General features: G+C 44.0%; 1 protein-coding gene across 1 annotated transcript in view; it reads left to right on the top strand.

Annotated features, from left to right (window-relative positions):
- LOC107120997 (dihydropyrimidine dehydrogenase [NADP(+)]-like) overlaps positions 1 to 22,758 on the top strand; it is a 135,146-nt gene that overhangs the window by 20,122 nt on the left and 92,266 nt on the right. The window contains exon 3 of the mRNA XM_015423791.1: positions 6,316 to 6,495. Within this exon, the coding sequence (XP_015279277.1) occupies positions 6,316 to 6,495 (180 nt within the window). The remainder of the gene's footprint in view (positions 1 to 6,315; positions 6,496 to 22,758) is intronic.

The raw sequence follows: 22,758 nt of genomic DNA, 5'->3' as shown, positions 1-22,758 counted from the left end.
TAATATTTTGGTAAAGTTTACACTCAAGACATGTTCCCTAGATTCCGCCTTTCCATCCCCACAGATGCACGATCTTTCCTCATATAGCTGTCTTTTAAACCTACCTTCTGTAATTGTTGATGGTAACATATCCATTCTAAGGAGGGCAAATGCTCTACTATCGTCAATTTTATCCAAATTTTGCAAGTATGGCATTAATATTATTTTATTTAGATCCTCTATTCCTAGTACATAACCTTTTGCCTGGTTCAATTCATGCTGTCTTTCATTGTCCAGGATTCTTTCTTTAAGAAAGGGTGTAATAGATTGTACTCCACACTCAGTAAAAAAAAAAAACCTGTTTAAAAATACCATAATAGCCCAGTTTAAGTTCAGTTTCTTTGATACAAAACGGTCAATAGAATCCCTGACAATCAGACCCACTAAGCTGGTGAGATTAGTCATTACTTTGAATCAATAGAATCCACACTCATGCTTTAACAGTAACCATGCCAGTTTCTAATCGAATGAACAAATTTGAGACACAAGGTGGAACCTGCAGTATGTTTCTAAAAAACTTTGACTGCACTTTTTCTAGTAAATGCCAATGGGTCTGGTGTGGAGTGATACTCAAAGGTGCCCGGTAAAGTAATTGGGCAAGAGTCTTTGCCTTAAAGACCCTAACTGCAGCCATCACATTCTGTCCCCCAGCTTGATGATGACAGCATTCAAATATCTTTGGATTTGTCCATTACTCTGGTATCTTGTTGTTCTTGGTGGTATGTATTGTTGTTGCTGGCCATGCCCTCTGGAAAGGTGTGTTCTGAAAAGGTACAAAAGGCATCTTTGTAGTTGGTGTTTAGGAAAACCTGTAAGCTCATGTTTTTCCATGGGGCTTTTTGCTGAATTGGTTGCCGGAGTTAGTCTGTTTCTTTCAAAAGTTTTTGCTGTTGGTTATTAATGAAGTTGACTGAATTTTTGTATAAATTTATTGTTCTTAGTTAATATATTTTAATACTGTTTGTTAGCTGCTTCAAGCTTGGTGAAAAAGGTGGGAAATAACTGTTCTAAGTAAATGAATTGACCTGGGTTGCATTATACCATTCCACACAGCTAAGGGCTGAGCCTACCTCAAAAAGAAGAGAGTCTTCTGCCAGAGGATCAGCTCTTCCCCAGAGATAGAGTTCTTGCCCTGGAGGCAGGCTGTATCCTCAACTGAGGATATAAACCACTGTCTTTCAAATGAACATTCCCAGTACTCTTATTAGGTAGAATCTGGAATTTCCATTCTGCTAAGTGAGAAGCCTTCTCCAATGGAGCAAGGCTCCTTCTGCCAGAGGAAGACTCCTAAATTACTGGAAGGGAATTATTGAATCCAGCCAATTGTCTTCACTTGTTGACTGTGACCGTTCTTAGGTGTGGACATTAATTATTTATTTTATGAATGAGTAGTCATCTCTCTTCCAATTCTGGAACTGTTTCTTCCAAGGTTTGGCTGATAGCCATGGAAATCAGAGAACTGCACTGAGGAGTAGGACAGGAGAAAAACTACCCCACCTTCCTCTTTTGTCTGTGGACTGGCACTTGTAGCAGGAGACAGTATTTCAGTTCCTCCCCCCTCCTCTGTGCACCCCTTGACCCACTGGCACTTGTAGCAGGAGACAGTATTTCAGTTCCTCCCGCCTCCTCTGTGCAACCCTTGACCCACATGGGCTATTAGTCCATGTGGGTCCTGTGGCCCTGAGAATCAACTTTCCCAGGGTTATAAGGGATGGGGGCAGGCCCGTAACTACAGTGGGCCATCTCAGGGCTAGGCCCCCTGACTTGCTGGCAAGGCCCCCTGACTTCCCATCCAGCCCAGGGCATCACGGCCTTCTCCCCTGGATTAATTTGATTAGCAAGTGCCCCCTAAGAAATTTAAATGCCCCCTGATTTAAAAAATCCTGGCTACAGGCCTGGATGGGGGGCAGGAAACAGATCCCTGGATTTCACTCTTTATCTGGACTCTTTCTACAGAAATGCATTCCTCTGAATTTGGTACATCTTTATCTGGTGAGGTACTGATAGGGCTATATCAATACTTTTGTAACACCAAAAAAAAGAGAGAGGTTAATTATGATGTGTTTTTGTTGAAAGTTTAAAGTGAAAACAAATGAAAGAAGGACAAGTGTGTTTGATTTATTTATTTAAAATATTTACATGCCACCATCTCATCCCACACAGTTAACAAGCATAATACAAGATCAAAGAGGTTATATACATTTTGCTTACCTTTTGTATGTTACCATTGATTTCAAAGCCAAATCAGCCAGATGAAAACTAAAAAAATGCAAAATAGTGTATCTTATGGAGAACCTTTTGAAGGTATCTGAGTCCAGAGTCAGAATATTAGAAACTATGAGGTCAAAGGTTGACTTCTTAATAAGGTGGCACTTTGAGAATTATTTGACCTAGCAAGTTTATGCAGTTCAGCAGCAAAGCTGATATAACACCCCTTTTTTGAGAAAGCAAGATGGCATTTTTACGAATGCTGGATTGTTATCACTTCAGCAAAGAAAGGGGAAATGATGGCAGAAAGCAGTTTGTGATCTGAACAAAATGTGCTGCCACCATAACAGCTCTGATGAAAGAATCTGCTGTCTCGATTGCCAGGAAGCCACTTATGAACTCACTTTGATCTCCTGTGATTAGGGCTAAACACAGTATGTAGAGGCATCACTGTTTTGGTGTTGTACTGAGGCAGCAAATGGGAACAAACATTGTACAAAGCCACACTTTGTCACTTGCTTATTCGTATGTTGAGGTTAATGTTGGTTGACCAGAAGTTGCCAACATAATCTCATGCTGGCATAAGAATGTACAGAAATTGACAGCATCCACATGGAGTTTTGTACATTGCCTGGGTGAAGGGTCCAGTCTTGCAGACAGATAGGAACAGAACAATTATTCTCACCTGAGAGTATTTAAGTGTGTAGGTGAGTTTCCATATTAAGACATGGCAACCTTTGTGGTTGGATAGCTAACAAGACAGCAATTGTGTGATGGTGCGTGCTGTACACCCAGTCCTCTCTGATAATGACAGTAAGCTGGTATCTGACTGCCCTTGAATCAATTAGACAGTCAGAGGGAAAAGACAGAGGCAATGGATATTATCTACAGTCAGAGGCAATGGATATTATCTACTTATCAGTTCTGCACCCAATACTTTTCCAGTGAGATCTGATTCTAATCTCTCGAGGCTATTGTGTCATTTTAGTCCCACTCGTTCCCTAAGGACACCATGGTGAGATCTCTCACTCTCCTTGCTCTATTTTGTCCTCACAACAATGCTGCAAGGTAGATTAGGTTAAGGGAGAGAATTTCCAGTGCAAGTGCATCCAGCAAGCTTCATGGCAGAATGGGGATTAGAACCTGAATCTCCTAAACCTAGTCTGACACTGAAACTACACAATTTTGGCTTCCACTTTCCTAAAGGCCACTGTAGAGAAGTTCACAATGAGGCTACTGAGTGGGGCATTGCATTGCTTCAAGCTGCAGCATAGCTCCTTTAAATCCCTACTTTCTTCCTTGCGGGCAGAGACTCTGTCAGTAATTAAGGCTGATTCTGCACCCATCTGTTTCCTCGCAGTTTTTTCCACGGCCATGTCGGAAGGTTAATCTCCCTCTACATTGCATGCCGCTTTCACTTTCTTTGTTAATCGGGTTTTATGGTACCTTCTGCATAGATTTATGGCCATTTAGGGGTGACTTCGCAATCAGTACCGCATTGCCCCAGGTATCTGAATGTGCTTTTGAGTGGCACCTTTTTCTTCCTCTGCTTCCAATTTGAAGGGAACTATAAGTAGACAACTTGACATGGCTTCATTGATCTCTGTCAGTTCCCCTGTCCCTATTTCCCCCTCCATATTTATTATCTTGCCATGAATTACTTGGCTCAGGTGGCTAATGACTGCTGAGGTAAGTACTGACACAGGAAAATCTGCATAGCAATGCAGGATCGAGCATTGAAAACAAAATAAATAGCAAGCTGACACTAGCCAATGCAGAAACAAGGATCTGAGGCAATGCAATGAAAACAGATATTCCAAGGCAAGGAAGGACGAGGTTGAGTGCTGAGAAAATGTGGAGTGAATGCTATATGCAGAATGGACCTAAGATCAGCTTGGTTTTAGGACTGTAGCCGATCAACTCCTGCTGTCCCTGGGAGCTGTCCTGCGTATTTTATTGCTTTTTGCTGCACCCTGTTGCCTCCCTCGAATTCCCAGTCACTTTTTCTAGATTTTGTCCAGCACTCCAAGGACTCTCAGCCTGGCTGGGATACTCCGCTGATATGCACTGATGCACAGTCAGCATTAGACTGGATAGTCTTTGTGATTCTGTAATAATCTCTAGTGCATTCTGGTATTGCTTCAGTTCCTGTCATCAGAATAAGGTGATGCACATTAAAAGTCACATTATTTATAAGATCAGAACAGCAATGCTCCTGTGTATCTCGCCTGCATACATTGTGTCAAAATAGCACAGGGTTTCAGCAACCAAGTCTAGCTTGGTTTAAATTATATAAACTAGTGTGTGCGTTACCAGCATTTTCAGTGACTCCTTTCTTTTCTGAATAGCTAAAAAATACGTTACTCATATGTTTAAAAATTAGAAACCCTTATTTAACAAAGAAATTTAAATAAAGCATCAGTTGAGTTTTACAGTTAAATAACCTGTGGAGGAAATTATAATGATGTTCTCTATAATTGTTCTAGAAAAAACGAGAGAGAAAGGGAGAGCCTAAATCTATGGAAGGCATAACAGACCTAATTAATGCTCACACTGTTCCTCCAGAGAAACAGGTTTTGTGTAATGTAAATGGGCTGTATAGGAAATCTTCTTGTGCATATTTTATATTTAGTCCTTGTTTCTTCCTGCACAGCTGTAGTGTACAGTATTTCAAAAGGCAATATGTACTTTTCCCACCTGAACAATTTGTAAGATAGTATATGACACCAAGAATAAAATTTGGACAAGGTTACTGAGGGTTTGATCAGTTGTATGAGCTAATTTTACATTGTGATATGGCGTGTGTGTCTGTCTGTGTATGAAAGAGATCTCTTAGAGTAATTAATTTCATATTTTTCAACGCATAGTAGGTGCCTTGCTTGGGATAAATCTGCTTCTTTGTTAGTAGTACATTGCAGATGGAATCTTGATGATATTTGAATGGTGTGCTGTTGTACCAGTTTTTAATTGCAAGGGCTGAATCCCATGGTTCATTTTCCATGCAAGGTTAGAAAAACAAGGTAGGAAGATAGTGAAAGTTGTATATCTCTGATTTGTGTGGTGACATCTGAATTCGCAAGTTATTTTGATTAGGACAAGTAGTAATATGTCACCACCTGATCCTAAACACGTTCATCTTTGTTTTATTTATTCATCTAATACCTAGGAGCATGGGAGGGGGGACTTCTTGAAGGACATAACAGTCTAAGAATGTCAAAATCTCTACAGAGAAACCATAGATGTTTTTTTAAAATTCCTAGATTGTCATAATATCACTTCCTGTTCCATATGCTTCCCCCTATTACCCCATGCCATTCCATTGAGCAATGGTGGAGAGACAGGGAGTATCACATGGAGTTCTCCCGCCACTATCTGCTAAGCAACAACCTTAGTTATGTATTAACACTGGCTGACCCTAGAGAGACTTGCTGCCACATTTTGTACCAATTGGAATGAGACATCTTCAAAGGTAGCCCTATTTAGAGTGTGTCACAATAGTCCAGTCTGGCAGTTATGTTATGATGGATCAATGTAGCCAGGTTAGCAGCATTTAGATAAGGGGCCAGCTTACAAGCTAGCTGTAATTGAAAGAAGGTACTCCTAGTGACAGCATTGACCTACTTATCCATTTGTAAGGCTGGATCCAGGAGAATCCCTCAGCTTTTAACTTGATCTACCATGAAAAGGTTAACCCATTTATTTTTCTTATTACAAGTGAGCGTGTCCTAATACATGAGCTGGGCAATTCAGAATTGTCAGACAAGTTTCACTAAAATTATGAATTTTGACCACGGCAGTAACTCTCATATCAAAAATGCAAAAGAAAAGAAAAGGATGTTATGGAGTGCATCTTTCCATGGAACTGTTTCAAATTATCTTACTCATGGGCACTGATTAACATAAAGAGCTAGGGCAATTAAAGCCATCCATGATTAATTGATGCCTGAGAAAACTATAAAGATACTGACTGACTGTTGTCTTTGATCATCTAAGTTCTGAATATTCTGTGTCGAATACCACTAAGGACAACTGTCTCATAGTAACTTAAGTTTATGTTCTCTGTTCTAGGTGTGCAGTGCCATCCAGAATCAAGATTTTACTGTGATTGAAGATTACTGCACGGGGCTAAAAGCTTTGCTTTATCTGCAGAGCATAGAGGAGCTTCAGGACTGGGATGGGCAGAGTTCTCCAACTATCAGGCATCAGAAAGGAAAACCTGTGCCCAAAATTGTTGACCTGATGGGAAAGGTATGTTCTGTACATTATTTTTCTTCAGCTGTGAATCCTGGGCCCAGGGCCATTTGTCCCATTGACTTTGAGACAAAATTGAAAAAAGGTAAGACTGAGTGTTGAAGTTGTTTTTTTTAAAATTTATTTAATTAATTTATACCACGCCCTACCCCAGGAATGAGCTCATGGCAGCTCACAACAAAAAACCAACAAACAATAAAAACAACAAACAATAAATAGCAACAGCAGATAAAACCAAAACCCATGCCTCATATCAGGCAGGAATACTTACCCCAAGAAATTCCAGTGCCCAAGTAATATGCAGAACAGCAGGGGGACTGGGAAAGGGGTCACACGGACAAGGCCACGGGTGGGGGGCCAGAATGGTTGAACACCCACCATCTCAATCTGAGGTGAAAGAGTGGACAATTTCCACTGTTCTTCAGATTACAGGTGTGGGTGTCATTTTTGATGTTTCCCAGTGTTTATTCCTGGTAATGTTACCCAAATGGGACCCAGAGAAGGGGGAGGTAGCTTTAAAAGGGTTCCAGTAGGAGTAATGCAAGACCTTGTCGTGTGTGTGTTCCAGGGTGGATTTCAATAGAGATATCTCAAAGTAAAATGGTGAAGAAAGAGAGTGTGAGAGAGTGATTGTCAACACAAATAACTTTATTGTATACAAAATAAAATAAGGAGGAATAAAAATGTAAAGACCCTACACTAGGCACCTAAGGATTGATTCCCTAAGTGTGTGCACTCACACACAAACACACCACAACAAGGAGGTAGAAAAGAGGAAATTGGGAAGTTTTAGGGAAGGGGTGTGCAACCTTAAATCCAGGGCTTGAGGTCTGTAGGGGTCCAGGGGCAGATGCAATTGAGGTCCATGGGGCACAGTGAGGAGGAAAAGGGTAGGAAAAGCTTGCAAAGTGTAGCTGGGGTTCTCAGCAGGGAAGCAGAGTTCTCACCAGCAGAGATCTGGGATCTTTGGAACAATTTGCTAGCACCTGGGGTCCTTCTTTTATGGACAGAAGATCCTTAGGGTAGGTGGGATTTGGCTCTCCTGGCTTTGGATTGGGTGAAGATAAAAAGTCTGAATCTCACTGGCTGGTTTAAAGAACTGCTGTCAAACTCTGGAGGGGAAAAATGGGGGAAATACCTTGATTGGGCTATTGCGAGCCAAATCTGCATGGGCACAAAGAAGCTGGGTGAGGCAATATGATTAACATATTTTGATTAGGTTGAAGTGAGCCAGATCTGCATGGACACAACAGTATGTGTGAGGCAAGATGAGTCTTGAAACAGCCTTGCGTGCCCTTCCTGGCTGACTAAAGAGGGGGAAAAAACTGGGAGTGACACCTCTGGGGTATGTCGGGATATTGGGTGATGTCTGCAGTACTGAAAAGTATTTTGTTATTGAGAACAATATGCCACTGAGCTGGGGGAGATTGCACTGAAGCCGTTTATAATTGAAGCATACCCTTCTTCTTTACCCTTCTTCCTCTTTCCCGGGACTTTCCAATGCCATGGCTGAACCCAGGTGCCTTTATAAGACTCCCCAAGTTTCAGATCTCCTGGCACTTAGGCCCTGAAAGGGGGGTGCCTATTAAAACTACTAAAAGGGGGGAACCCTACTATCTAAGGGGTCTTGGCTGGAGGAGGGGGCATGGTTCTCACAATTAAGTATAAAGGAGTAAAAATAATAACCTAGTACATTAGGGACAAAAGATACTGTATCCAAGCTGTCTTCCTGCTGTACTAGTTTTCTGCCTTCAGGGGTTTTTTTTTTTGTTTTTTTTTACATAGGAGACAATTTTAAAACTTTGTGACCTCAGTATTCTAGCACCACATTCCTTCTGAGGCTTCAGTTCCAGAGCTGACTTCTCTGCCCACCCTTGCAGTCCTGACTCAGACCACAGAGAGCAAGCTTAAGAAGACCTCTTTGGCCTGTCACAAAGGCCAAGCTGGAACATATGAGTAGAAGCTCTGAGATATGCTGGACCCAGGCCATTAAAGTGCTTTACCGGTCATCGCCAGCACTTTGAACTGAGCTCAGTAAGGAACAGCAAGCCAGTACAGACATAGCTGCATAGTTCTCTATCACTGTACCGTTAGCACGCTTATTAATGCCTTTGAAAATGTCATACCAATTGAACAGATTTAGCACATGATTTAAATTTTGAGTCATATTCCCCAGAGGATCTCCACTCCCCCTTTTCACTCACTAATCTGGTGGTGCCAAGAGCCCAGAAAGCAGCCCTCTGAAGCCATGTAGGGATTCTCTCCACGTAGCTGCCATGCTTAAGCATTCCCAATTTGCAATAGGATTCCTCGGGGACTGTTGCCAGCTGGAATAAGTTACAGCAGGCTCAGGATGACTTTTACTTTCAACAAGGAGAGCCGTGGTCAGAACTGGCTTTTTAATTTGATCCCCGACGGCTTTTGCCTCCCCCCACTGCTGAGGCTAGGTTTTCAGCAGAAAACCTGAGCTTTTGTTTCTGGCTTCTGGAAGAGATTTGCTTTGAAGAGTGCTTTCAGTTATACATCATGCCTATTGATTATCCTTCGAAAAATCTAATATAACATGGTTGAAAATGTTGTATAAAGCAAAGATTTACAAAAGAATAGGATTTGGAGTGTCAGATACCTTCAAATCTCTGCTTATCATTGCTGAAGAGTAGAGTTCTTTTCAGTAAGAGGTTAGAGGGGTTTCTTTGTTCTCTGTGAAGCTCTGAAAATTATAACATTACCTTTCTATTGTAAAGACAATCCTATCACTAAACTCTGGAGAATACAGTATTTCTGCCTTTTTTTGTTAAAAAGAATCAAGCCATTTCTGTTTCAACTACAAGCACTGTGTGGTTAAATTTGAGTTCAAGAGGTTGTGTACCAACTTTTTTTTATAGAAACATACACTTAATTTACATATGTCTAATAATGTGCTTGAAAGGAACTTTGGGACTTTTATCTTTTGTCATACCTTTGTATTATGCTAAATAGCCATTGTCAGAAGATATTTTTCACATTGTTTCAAATGAGAAGGGAGGGCTAATTGCAGTTCATACTTTTCACAGCTTGTCACAGTATCAATAATTAACTCTTTATAACAGTATTATATGAAAAGCTTCTTAAAAGAAATATTTAATAATCCAAAGTAATCTTAACATGAGACTGGTGTCCTAAAGAGGAACAAAGAAAAAAATCATATCCAAGGAAGCTTTGTTGTTTGTACTAGAAATTTTAAAAGAGCAGGAAATCAGCAGATAAATGACTTCAAACAATTGTTTAATGTTCTTCTAATTTTGCTTTAAGGAAAATGCAAACATTGGAGTGTTTACTAGATTTTTTCAAAAAAAGGTTTGCGTTATCTAAACTGATCAGTTGAAAATAATACCTTAGTCTTGTTTTAACAGATGCTATATTCCTCTCTTTATAATGTGTTTTTGGGCGGCACTAATGTTTTATTTTTGTGCTGGTAAGCTGCCTTGAGGCTCAATATGGGGCAACTTTATAAATATAAAGGAAACTAGCAGTGAAGCCCGTTGTGAAAGCAATACAACGGGATCTAGAAAGAGGCTCTGGGGCAGTGCTCTGGCTTTGGGCATCAAAGAAAGACTTCTCAGCAGATGTGTGGTAGTAATGTATACCCTTCCCCTCCTCCGAAAGTGGGAGACCCCCACATCCCCTTCTTCTACAAAGTTCTGTTTACCTGGAATGAGAAATGTATGTGACAGTATAAACAGCACTCAAAGCAACAGGACTCCAGAGGGAGGGTCAGGCCAACATACTGGTTCATGTTCCCTAAGATCAGTGGCGAAACAAGATTGCACTTGTTCGACTTTTAAACTTTGGGCAGTGGCTTACAGCATCAAATAGGAAAACTATTTGCCTACCTAGTGATTTGAAATTTGTAGTTATACATTAATGTATCACAATTAAATTCTACATAATAAACTATATAATACAAGTGGGTAAACCTCAATAACTTGTGGGGTCCCTTCATTTTCTCCTGTATTTCCTTCCCCACACTATTTCTTCCTGCTTTCTTGGCAGCTCCCATATCTTCTCCCCTTTTCCTTGCTTTCTTCTTCCTACTCACCAACCAACCTTTCTTTTATCTGTCTCCCCCCCCCCCCCCTCTGGTTTATTAATCATTTATTTACTTCATTTATACCCCATCTTTCTCCAAAATTGAGACCCAAAGCCGAAAAGGTAGATTAGGATGAGAGAGAGACTGGCTCAAGGTCACCCAGCAAGCTTCCAGGGCAGAGTACAGATCTGAACCTGGGTCACCAAGTTCCTAGTTTTGACAATCTAACTACTAGTCCACATTGGCTGCCAGCATTCCCTCCTTCCCTCCCTTGGCAGGCGCTACCTTGGAAAAGTTGGAAAGTGTGGCTAAGTTGAAAAGGTTGTGTGGTAGCAAGTCATTCAGATGAGTTGTGTGCTTGCTGCTGGTGGTCCCAGCCAAGGTGTACAAGTTGTATAGAGTCTGCTGCTGGACCCAGGAAAGTTGTGTGGCTTCAAGTTGTAGCCACCACTACACTTGGGTATGTTGCACTAGTTGCATGGTAGCAAGTTACCTAGTGGTTGCTACTCAGCCTGGCCTGATGAATCCTCCCTCCAGGGCAGAAGGGAGGGGAGCAAGGGTAGACTGGGAGGTCAATTTAGCCTTCTCTCCCTGCCTTTTACTAACAGAAACCAAGGCTTGAAGGCTGGTACTACTGTTGTGGTTGCATAGCAACAGTCATAATGGTCACTGAAATCTCAGAGGGTATTTGCAGTACTTTTTCGTCTTAACCACCCTAAATAATTTGGTGTCATCTCCAAACTTGGCCACTTCACTACTCACCCCTTACTCCAGGTCATTTTGAAGTTGAAAAGTACCAGTCCTAATGCAGTTCCCTGAAGGACCCCACTGCTCACAGCCCTCCATTGTGAGAACTGGACATTTATTCTTAGTCTCAGCTTCCTGTTTTTTAGCCAATTTCCAGTCCATAGAGGGCCTGTCTTCTTATCCCATGTCTCTGAAGTTTGCTCAGGAGTCTTTGGTGAGAGACTTTGTCAAAAGCCTTCTGGAAATCCAAATAAACAATGTCTACCAGCTCATTCCTGTCCACATGTTTATTGACCCTTCCAAAGAACTCTACAAGGAAAGAGCTCTCTCAGCCCCACCAACCTCCCAGGGTGACTGTGGTGGAGAGGGGAAGGGAAAGGAGTTTCTAAGCCGCTCTGAGACTCTGAATGAAGGGTGGGGTATAAATCCAATCTCCTCCTCCTCCTCTTCTTCTTCTCCTTCTCCTTCATGAAATAGAACTTACCTTTGCAGAAATTAATTAAAGTGGGACATAGTATTTAAAGTTGTCATGGGCTGTGGCGAGGGGAGGCTGACGCAGGGCTGTAGCTAAAGCCTTCCTAGTGGGGGCCCCCTGGGGAAAGTGGGGGGGCCGGAGTGTGCGTGCGTGCGCCGCACACACATCACCCGGAAGTGACGTAATGCCCTCCCCCTTCTCTCTCTCTCCAAGCTCCCCCCTCCAATAGATTATATGCCACAGCCTCAGCAGCCCTTCGTTTAAGTCTGGAAGAGCTACACACAAGAGGAAAGCAGGATCACTAAACTGAAACAACCCCTGAATGAAAGGAAAAGGGGGAAATTATTGTCTTGCAGTGGTTCATAAACCAGAAACAAAACCGCGGCACTGATTTCCCTGTGTGACCTTGTTTGAGGTAGTTTAGCTTTTCCTGATCATTTTTATTTCCTTGAGAAAAGGAGGGAAACACCTTTGTGTGAGGGCACAAGAAAGAAATGCTCAGGGATTACCCCCACTCCAGCAAGGACAGAAGCCCAAACAGAAAGCAGAAGTTGGCCCTGTTTGCATCAGCCTAGCTACCAGCTTCCTGTCTGCTTACTTTTGCTGGGGCGTCCGGCTGCTCCGGGAGCGGCTCGGCAGCGGCGGCTTCTCGTCAGGACTCGAGCGTCGGTGGCGGCGTGCTGCATCGGGGTGGGGGCTCACCTTCCATGATGGAAAGGAGCGAAGCCTCGCAGAAGGGGAGGGGAGGAGCCCGTCAGGCTCCGGCCAGTCAGAGCCGCACTCGCTCGCTCACCTGCCTCCCCCCCATCTCGCTTTATTTTGTTTTGACCACAGGGCGCCTTCCTTGGAAGCCCGGCGGTCAAAAGAAAATAAAGCGAGATGGGGAGGCAGGCAAGCGAGCGCGGCAGACGCAGCTCTGACTGCTCGGAGCCTGACGGGCTCCTCCCCTTCGCTTCCACGAGGCTTCGCTCCTTTCTCCATCGCAGAAGGTGAGGCCCCCCCGACGCAGCACGCCGCCACCGACGCTCGACTCCCGACGAGAAGCCGCCGTCGCCGAACCGCTCCCGGAGCAGCCGGACGCCCCAGCAGTCTGCAGGATGCCGGAGGTGGTGGCGATGGGTGGGGGAGGGGGAGCAGAGGATTGGGAGGGAGGGGGCCCACAAAACCAGCAGGGAGGCTATGGGCCTGGGCTGATGGCTTCAGCAGAACCCATATCTGGCCCCGCTGAAGTGTCAGAAACTGTCAGTTTTTCATCGCTGCCCATATCAGTAACAGCTGACGAGAAACAACTACCAGTGGGGTGTCTATACCCTATCTCAGAACCAGAACTGGCAGCCTTGACAAAAACTTAAAATGAGGATTCATCCAACCCTCCACATCTCTGTTGTCGGCCCCAGTTCTCTTTGTAAAAAAAAAAAAGAGTGGCGAGCTCTGTCTCTGTAATGACTATCAGGCTCTCAACAATATCACCATATGAGACTGGTACCCCCTGCCACCGAATTCCTGTACTGCCTCAAGGGGGACCAGATCTATACCAAACTGTATGCATATGTCCAGGAAATGAGTAGAAAACGGCATTTGGAACTCGTTATGGCCAATATGAGTACCTGGTTATGTCATTTGGATTGACCAACGCCCCCGCTGTCTTCCAGCGGCTAATGAATGACATCTTCCAGGACTTGCTTGACCGCTTCGTAATAATTTATTTGGATGACATTTTGATTTATTCCAGGAACCCCACCCAGCATGGTCTCTATGCGAGGCTGGAAAAGTGCAACTTTGACCTGCACTCTGTTGAGTTCCTTGGCCACATCATGTCGCATCAAGGGATCCTTATGGACCCAAAGAAGGTGGAAGCATTCCTGACCTGGCAGACTTCTCGGAACTGCAAAGACCTGCAACGGCTCCTCGGTTTTTCCAACTACTATAGACAGTTCATCCCTGCATACATGTCCTTGACCACGATGCTGACCTGGCTCCTCTGACCCAAAGAGCCCTTCCACTGGACTCCTGAGGCCAACCAAGCCTTCTTGGCTCTGAAGTCTTGTTTTGCTATGGGGCCACTCCTGCACTACCCGGATTCCCAGCTCCCTTTCACTGTGGAGGCCAATGCCTCCAGTGTAGCCTTCAGTGTGGTACTGTTTCAACAAGATGACCCATTTCAACCACTTCAGCCTTGTGCATACTACTCACATCATTTGACAGCAGCTGAGAGAAACTATACCATCTGGGAGAGGGAGCTGCTTGCCATCAAAACTGCCTTCAAGGGGGTTTCCGGTTTATGGCAGTGCGCTGAGCAGTTGCACCTCCCGGACCTCCCGGGGGTGAAGCTGTGCTCTGGCTGAAGGAGGGGGTGCGCAGGCTCGTCTCCCCCCCCCAGAGATTCGGCTGAAGGGGCTCTGGCCATGGGACTCTCGAGGGGTTGCCTCTTCGCCGGCACGATGCCAGGGAATTGAGGCACCTAGTGCTATGAGACCGAATGGAACCAAGCGACGCTGACCGGGGCAAGTGCAGGAGGTCGAGCAAAAGAAATGGAGCTTAAACGAGGCCTGAAGACCAACTTTGAATGTGAGAAATGGAGCTTAAACGAGGTCTGAGGACCAACTATGAACGTGAGTTCAATTTAAGTGTTTAAATAAAAGGAAAAGAAAGCTCCCCAAACCCCCCATGGAACAGAAAGTGAGGCGAGCGGGGGAGGGCCGCCTCCCAAACGCACATACTTCAAAGCGAATTGGAGGGGGGGAGCAGAAGAAAAAGTGAATAAAACTGTTAAGACTTACCAAGGCGAGTTCAAATGTACAAGCACATATTCAGAGACTTTTAAAATATTGGTTAAAGTAAACAATCCACAAAGATGGCGGGGAAGAGGACGGAGAAAGAGAAACTTTAAAAAGCGAAAGGGACTGAGAACCCAAGACCGGAAGCAACCAGCGAGCTGGCAAAAACATTGGTGGAATCCATCCGCCTCCTGCTGGACCAGATGAATAATCTCAAGCAGCAGCTGTCAACAATGAATCAATGTATCACCACCCAGCAAAAACAGTTGAGTGAGACACTTAAAATGATGAATCAAACAGCTGAGAAGGTGAAAGAAGTTGACGCCACTGCACAAAAGTCGAAGAAGAAAGTACAAAAGCTGGAAAAGAAGCAAATCTCCACGGAAGATCAGCTGTTACAACTGCAAATGGAAAAAGCTAATTTGATTCTTTGCTTTTAGGGCCTTCCAGAGATTAAGGAGATAATCTGAAGGAGAAGATGAGTGAATTATTGGCCCCAATGACAGAGATGAAGGCGGAATCTTTGCTGAGCGATATAGATGTGACCTATAGGTCATATTCAAGATATATAAAGAAAAACAATCTGCCTGGGGAAATAGTGATAAGATTCTCAAAGAGATGTGTGAGGGATGCAATCCTGAAAGTGGCATCTGGAGCGCCTTTGAAAGTTGGAGATAATGCTATCATAATCCTGAAAGACATTCCATTTGAAATAAGACAAAGGAGAAAGAAGTACAAAGATTTAATTCTTTTTCTCCTGACAAACGCTATTGGATACAGATGGCTAACACCAGAAGATGTGATCTTCAAAATCAAGGATAAAAAGGAAAAGATTGACTCTGTTCAGAAAGCACGGGAATTTTTGAGAATCCAGATGGGAGAGCCAGAGGAGGAAGAAAAAGAAGGGATGGACAGTAAGTCCAGCGGTGAGTTGGACTCGGGGTCTTCCAGAGAGGACTCTCTACCAGAAAAATGGGCAGCCGCCCCTAAAAGTCCGTATAATCTGCCAAAGAGACTAGGCAAGGGGAAATGAAGGCTGAAGGACTCTGAATTGTGCCTTTGAAAAACGATATATATAAATAAGATGCTTAGGGGTCTTTTGGGTTAACAGTGATAGTTAAGATATGAAAAAGATAATACTATAGTTGAATTAGTTCATAATTGGATTAGCGTAATTGAGAGATAACGTGTGCCAAGCTAATTAGATGATCTCCTCTCTTGGCTTTTTAGATAGTAGTGGGTATCTGTTCTTTATCCCTTAATGTAGTCTCCTTCCCTATTTCTGTTGTAGTTTGTAGTCTTTATAAAAATTCAATAAAAAAAATCCCCTCCGGGGGGCCAAAAAAAAAAAAGACTGCCTTCAAGGTGTGTAGGCACCACCTTGAAGGGGCCCGCCAACCAGTCCAAGTGCTCATGGATCATCGTAATCTGGAGCACCTTCAGACCACCCGCTGCCTCAACCAACAGCAGATCTGATGGTCTCTGTTCTTTTCACAGTTTGACTTCAGAATCACCTATATTCCACACACCCAGAACCAGAAGGCTGATGCACTCTCACGCAAACCAGAATACGCTCCTGCATTGGCCGCAGAGACCCCTGCTGCTCCCATCCTGCCGCCCTCGGTCTTTGCAGCCACCTTGACCCACCCAACTCTGGTGGAAGACATCTGTGCTAGTCAGATTTAGGATCCCTGGGCTCAACAACACCTCCAGGAACTCCAAGAAGGACCGGTAGGGGAGCTCATGACTCGTGACAGCCTCCTGCTGCACCAGGAACGTCTCTACATGCTGCCTGGGCCCCTTTGGACAGAAGTGTTGCATCTGACCCATAGCTCTTTGCCCACTGGACATTCCGGCCAGCACAAAACAACACTCCTACTGACACGGGAGTTCTGGTGGCCTCGTGTGCACTTTGACATCACTCAGTACGTCAGCTCCTGCGATGTATGCCGATTAGCCAAAGACCCCTTGCCCACACCCTCGGGCCCCTGGAACACTGTGTCCATGGACTTCATCACCGAGCTCTTCAGTCCAAGGGTAACACCTGCATCCTTGTTCTTGTGGATCTCTTCATGAAGATGGCTCACTTTATCCCATGGCCAAAGCTCCCCACAGCCCAGAAAACTGCCCACCTATTTCTCCAGCACATTTTCTGCTTACACGGACTCCTGGCCCACTTGGTCTCCAACAGGGGATCACAGTTCTCCTCTCGGTTCTGGCAGACCCTCCACTCTGGTCTGGGTACTCGAGTTCACCTATCCTCAGCATACCACCCACAGACAGATGGACAGATGGAGCGCACAAACGCCACTCTTGAGCAATACCTCTGCTGTTACACCTGTTACCAACAAGACGACTGGACCCCCCCTGTTGCCTCTGGCCAAGTTTGCCTACAACAATGCCATGCACTCATCCACACAAACAACCCCATTTGCTGCAACCTATGGGTACCACCCCCGGTTCTTCCCATCAGTTCAGCCACCCACGAACATCCCAGCTGCTGACACGCACCTACAGAAACTTCACGCGCTCCAAGCCTTGCTTTAAGAGCAACTCCAGCGGGCCAAGGAAGCATACAAGCTGGCAGCTGACTGGAAGAGACAAGAGGGCCCCCTGCTGAAACCCGGAGATAACGTGTGACTCTCCACCCGATATCTGCGGCCGTCCGGTTGTTCGTACAAGTTGGATGCTCGGTTTATTGGACCCTACCGAACCCTGGAGCAGATCAACCCCATCGCCTTCTGACTTCAGTTGCCACCCCACCTACGCATTCATCCGGTCTTCCATCATTCCCTGCTGGCCCCGACCACGTCTCCTGACCCCGCGTGGCCCCTTCCTCCATCCTCGCCACCACCAGTACTGATGGATGATGATGAGGAGTATGAGGTCCACTAGATTCTTGACTCCCGGTGCCATCGTGGGGACCTCCAGTACCTCGTCGACTGGGAGGCCTATGGGCCCAAGGATCGGCCTTGGAAACCTGCAGACAATCTCCATGCCCCAGACTTGGTACAGCAGTTCCACGTTGCCTATCCAGACAAATCTGGCCCTTCTGGGGGGGGCTGAGGGGAGGATAGTGTCATGGGCTGTGGCGAGGGGGAGCTGACGGCTTCAGCAAAACCCACACCTGGCCCCGCTGAAGCGCCAGAAACTGACAGTTTGCCATGTCAGTAACAGCTGACGAGGAACAACTACCAGCAGACAGCCCCCCGACTCACCTCCACGGGTTGCTCGCTTAAAGGACTGACTCTGCCAGGACTTGGCATGTCAGCGGCGGGAAGCTCGCTTGCAGGGCAGATGGTCCTTCAGCCCTGAGTTTTTACAGACACTCGGCCACTCATGCAGAGCACTAATTGGAAACAGCAGCACAGGGGTATTTAGCTCCCCACTATAGGCCAGCTTCTTTGTGGAAGCAACTAGTCGATCTTGCAATGCTCTTGCACCCACCTCATCCTAGTTTCCAGTCTCCACCCCTGCTCTGAACTCTCGGCTTTCTGACCTCAGCTCTGAATGGCTCCTCTCCTGGTTTGTGTGTTGGACTTTCGCTATCGACTCCTGCTGTACTCCTGCTCGGCTTCAACCTCGGACTGAACTCAGACTCCCTCTGCCTGAGCCCCAGCCCCTGACAAAAGTGGGACATAGTTCCAAAAACATAACTGTAAGATTACAGCACCCTGTATTAAAGCAGTGGGTAAAATCCAAAGAACCCTTGACATTCTCCATGTCTCACAGAATTCAATAGATTCAAAATACACAGTTAATTGCTAATGATTTGCCTAAGGTTGTCTTGATTGCTCCTAATAAATTCAAAAGTGTTGCCAGGTTCTAGCCTCTGTAAACATTTAACAGATGTTATCCAAATTTTCTTCCATGTTAATGTATCCGAGGAACATAGGTCATTTACTGGGATTATTTTCTTGGTCACTTGCTAGGGAAAAAAGGGCAAATGTTCACAGATTCCCCCCCCCCCCCGTGTAGCTATGTAACCTATTAATAAAAACCTGGACAGATTTGTCATACTTAAGCACAAAAGGAAAGGGGCTTTTTGCGCTCTGTCTTATCTTCGATATACTTTTTATTTTAAATTAGTGTATATAGAGGACTTTCTTATATCATATAAATGTCAGCTATGCTGCCATGGGGGTGGGGAGGTTGGTTGTCTTCTAATTGCCTTTGCATTCCTTCTGTGCTTCTTTGCTGCTACACCGCTTATCTCTAAGTATTGCAGGTGGAGATGTTGATGTCTTGTTTTCTTGGGAACCGTGGGAGAGTGTTTCGTTCCCAGCTTCAGTGCTAAACGGCTGAAGCTCTTTCTCCTGCGTGCGAGAGGGTCCTTCTTAACAGTACCTATGTTAATGCATCTATAGCTCTTCAATAAAGTATTACCTTTCCTGATAAGCGTGTGCTACATTGTTGACTGTGGGTTCTGACAATAAACATGATAGCAGATTTGAAAACTACTTAGACATCTGTTCATAAGTCTGTCAAGATTTTTAAATGACTACATGATAGACCTGACCTGGATAGCCCAGTTTAGCTAAGCAGAATTGGCCCTGGCTCATATTTGGATGGGAGACCTCCAAAGAATACCAACGTTGTGACACAGAGGCAGGCAATGGCAAACCACATCTGAACGTCTCTTGCCTTGAAAACCCTATGGGGTCACCATAAGTCAGCTCTGACTTGATGGCACTTTCTTTTTAAAAACTTGTAGGATGAGGGTTGTGTGTGTATGTGTTTATGGTACCTCTTGCATCTTATAGGTTTTTAATTCCCCCCTTTTCAGATAACTCTTCTATTTTATGCTTAGGTAATTATACATTAGATATTGTTATTAAAGAGGCCTTTGAATGCTGGTATCTACAAGTATCTTCAGTTATGCCCATGCTTTTATGCTGATGCACTTGTGAGATTTTTTAAAAAAGAACTTTGGGTAGCTCCAAGAGCTGCACACATAGTTTTGCTAACAAAACATGCCTTAATCAGAGACCATGACCTTTTTAATTTTCATACGATCCAGGTTCGAGCAGCAGCATGTTCATCCATTATAATTCCCCTTATAAATCCTTGTGCAATTCCAATTAAAACTGCAGTTCGCTGGTTTTTGTGTGTTGCTTCTCTTGCTGCCCAGTGTGCTTTGCATGGTTTTTGTATTCTGATTTTTTAAATAAAGAAATGGAACCATCTTGCAGTTCTCTGAAGAAGTTTGAAATATAAATTACAATTTCCACTATGTCTGTTTTATTCCAACCCGGCGTCTCATAAGTGTCTAACCCCTATCTGTCTGATGCAGACTTTGTCAGTACTGAGTGTGAATGTCAGGCACAGTGAGGGAAGACTGGGTCCGAAGTATTACAGAGACCTCCCATTTCCCCATTTGTCCGTCTCATTGCTACGTACCTGACATCTGTGTGAATACTGGGGAAATAGAGTTATATGATACTCAGCTGAGTGCCCATTGTATTTTTTTTACTATTGTTTTATAGAATTAATAAGTCACATACTACAAGAAAGAACCTAAATTATATATTTTGACTTTATTATAGGCTTCCTGAGTTAAATATCTATATTGCCAGAATTAATCAGTACATTCTCTGTCTGAGATACAGCTATTGGGACATAACCTTATTAATTCAGTGGCACCATAGGATTCTCCCCTCCTTCCCCTCTTTTTGAATCCCTTCTACTCTACATAAACTAATATATCAAGAGGAAAAGAGATTTTTCTTTAAACCCATCTGCCCAATCAAAACAAAGGGATCTGTTTACTTGCTTAGTTGCTGGTTTGTTTTCCTCATATTTTGCATGTCTGCTTGGTCATTTAATCTGTTGTGGGAAGGGGGTATATGAGACCCTGTGCTTTCTTCTGAGAAGGTCCTGTTCAAAGTATCCCCAACCTTCTGAAGTGAGAGAGATGGGTGTGACAAATGGGATCTTCTTGGTGTTTGCCCCAATACTATGAATGCAATCCCTAAAGGAGATTTCCAGATTCATTCTTTGTTGCTGTGTTTTAGAAAGTGGCAGGAACTAGTTGGACTGGATAGAAATTTAATAAATAACTGTTCAGATAACATTTGCCACTTCAACACAGTGGATTGTTTCAAATTAAATTTTGTTTTAATATCAATTGGTAACTGTTTCCATTTTTATTGGATACTTTAAAATATATATTTGTAAACTAGAAGGTCTGAGATAGAAATAGCTGCTTACATTTCTTCTGCGTCAGCTTGGCCTTGAGGTCAAGCAGTAAATCTCCATCACCTTTGACGTAAATCTCTATCATCACTGCTGTAATGCCATCTAACAAACAATAACTGAGATGAAAGGCTTGCAGTTATGTTATGACATCATGATATCACATAATTTGAGATATTTCGCAATAGAGCCCTCAACACAGACCTCTGTAGCAAACAAACAAAACATGGTGAGTTCAGCAGCATTTTTACTATCTTATTCAGTAAGACGGGGTAATGTGGAATTGGATGATCCTCTCCTGCAACCCACAAAAAGTACTTGTACAGGAGAAATTAGCGGCTACAACTGTACTGTCTAAGAAATATAGGAGTAAAGTTTTTTTTTCCCATGAAAGCAAGTAATCTAGAAGCTTTTCAGGAAATTTCAAGAAGTAGTCTGATCAAAGTGTGTTAGTGTGTGTTTATGTATTTTTGTAGTGTACCTGCGGAACATACTGTATTCCCCACGGTACAATTTGATCGATGTGTAGTCACTATCTAGTGCTGTCTGTTGCTTCCAGGAACCTTTCATTGGTTTGCTTACTTGAACTTTCTCTGGAGACTCCCTGCAATTATGTCCAAGAAATGCACTTGTGTCAGCTGGTTGCAGCAAAAAGGGTTCCAATGTATCAGCCTTTAGAGTAATTTCACCTACCTGTCCATGTACAAAACAAATTTCATGCCTCTCACAGTGGGCAGCATACAAACAACATGTAAATAAAGCTTGCTTATTCCTCTGGCAGGCATTCGTTGTGTAACTGATCAGAAATACACAAGCCCGGCATCAGTTTAGGCTCAACACACTGATATTTGCGAGGAACTTCAGAGAGTATCAAAATACACTGAGTGCTGGAAGGGTTTATCAGGCTAAGAAATTCATTAATTTAATAATTGGTAGGGAAATGGCATAGATTCATTCCCATTCTGGCGTTTTTTATTAATTGATTGGGGAGGGGGGGAATCTCACACTTTTGATTATTAAGTAAAAAATACAGTAGGTATTAGAACAAAGTTCATAATTTTTTAAGAGAACGGGGGGGGGGATGATCAGCTGCTCTTTAAATGCCAGAGGGGGAAAGAACATTCTTATCAGTCTATGTTAGTTTGGCTCTGCTGTTTACCTTTAACTTTGAGGTAAGCATCCTTTCCACTTTATTGATTTTGGATAATTCAGGTTGAGCTTGGGAAACCACTCTAAGAGGCAAACTAACTTCAACGTTTCTTGAGAAAAACAGCCTTGGGAGGGCTTCAGTTTTGAGTGGAGGTGCTAAACCCTTTCCCTGATGGCCATTCAAATCACTCCCTCAAGCTGCTTTTCCAACTGAGGGGTACTGCTGAATTGCTTGAGTAAATATGCATTTGTAATTTTATTGTAGGTAAAACAGCTTTGAGGGGGAATTAGTTTTGACAAAAATAGTGCCAGGGAAGATCTTAAGACTCTCCTCAACCCTGATCCTCTCTTAAAACTCATAGCCATAGAAGGCTGCTGTTGGCAGCAGGATCCTATCTGACCTTAGTAGCCACAGCAATACAAGTCCCTTCCTTCTTCTCCATGATGACAGCAGCAGCCAGGACAACTCTCTTGCACCACCAACCAGGCTATACTCCATTGGCTTGGTCAGAGGTGAGGCTGGCCTGGTGCCACCTATTCAAGACACAGTGCACCCAGGGTGGGCTCTCGGCAGACGGGCTGTAGGCAGGCTGCAGGGATGACTCCTGAGGACAGAAGCAACCTAGCAGTCCTCTTGTAGAGGTGGAGCTGTAAGCAGCAGGCAGGGCTGGCCTCTGAAGTAAAAGACAGCACTGCATACAAGTGCTGGGGGAAGGCATCTGATATAACCTGCCCAGGCCTATGAGAGCTTTCCTCCAATCCGCAATATTTCTTGGTCACATGAGTGAGGTGGAAATAGCGTCCCTCTGGTTATTTAAGGAGAGCCTAAAAGCAGGTTAGTGCAACTG

The sequence above is a fragment of the Gekko japonicus genome, unplaced genomic scaffold (genome assembly GCF_001447785.1).
Source record: "Gekko japonicus isolate JY-2015 unplaced genomic scaffold, Gekko_japonicus_V1.1 scaffold151, whole genome shotgun sequence".
Lineage (NCBI taxonomy): Eukaryota > Metazoa > Chordata > Lepidosauria > Squamata > Gekkonidae > Gekko > Gekko japonicus.
This window is presented reverse-complemented; position numbering and strand designations above follow the sequence as displayed.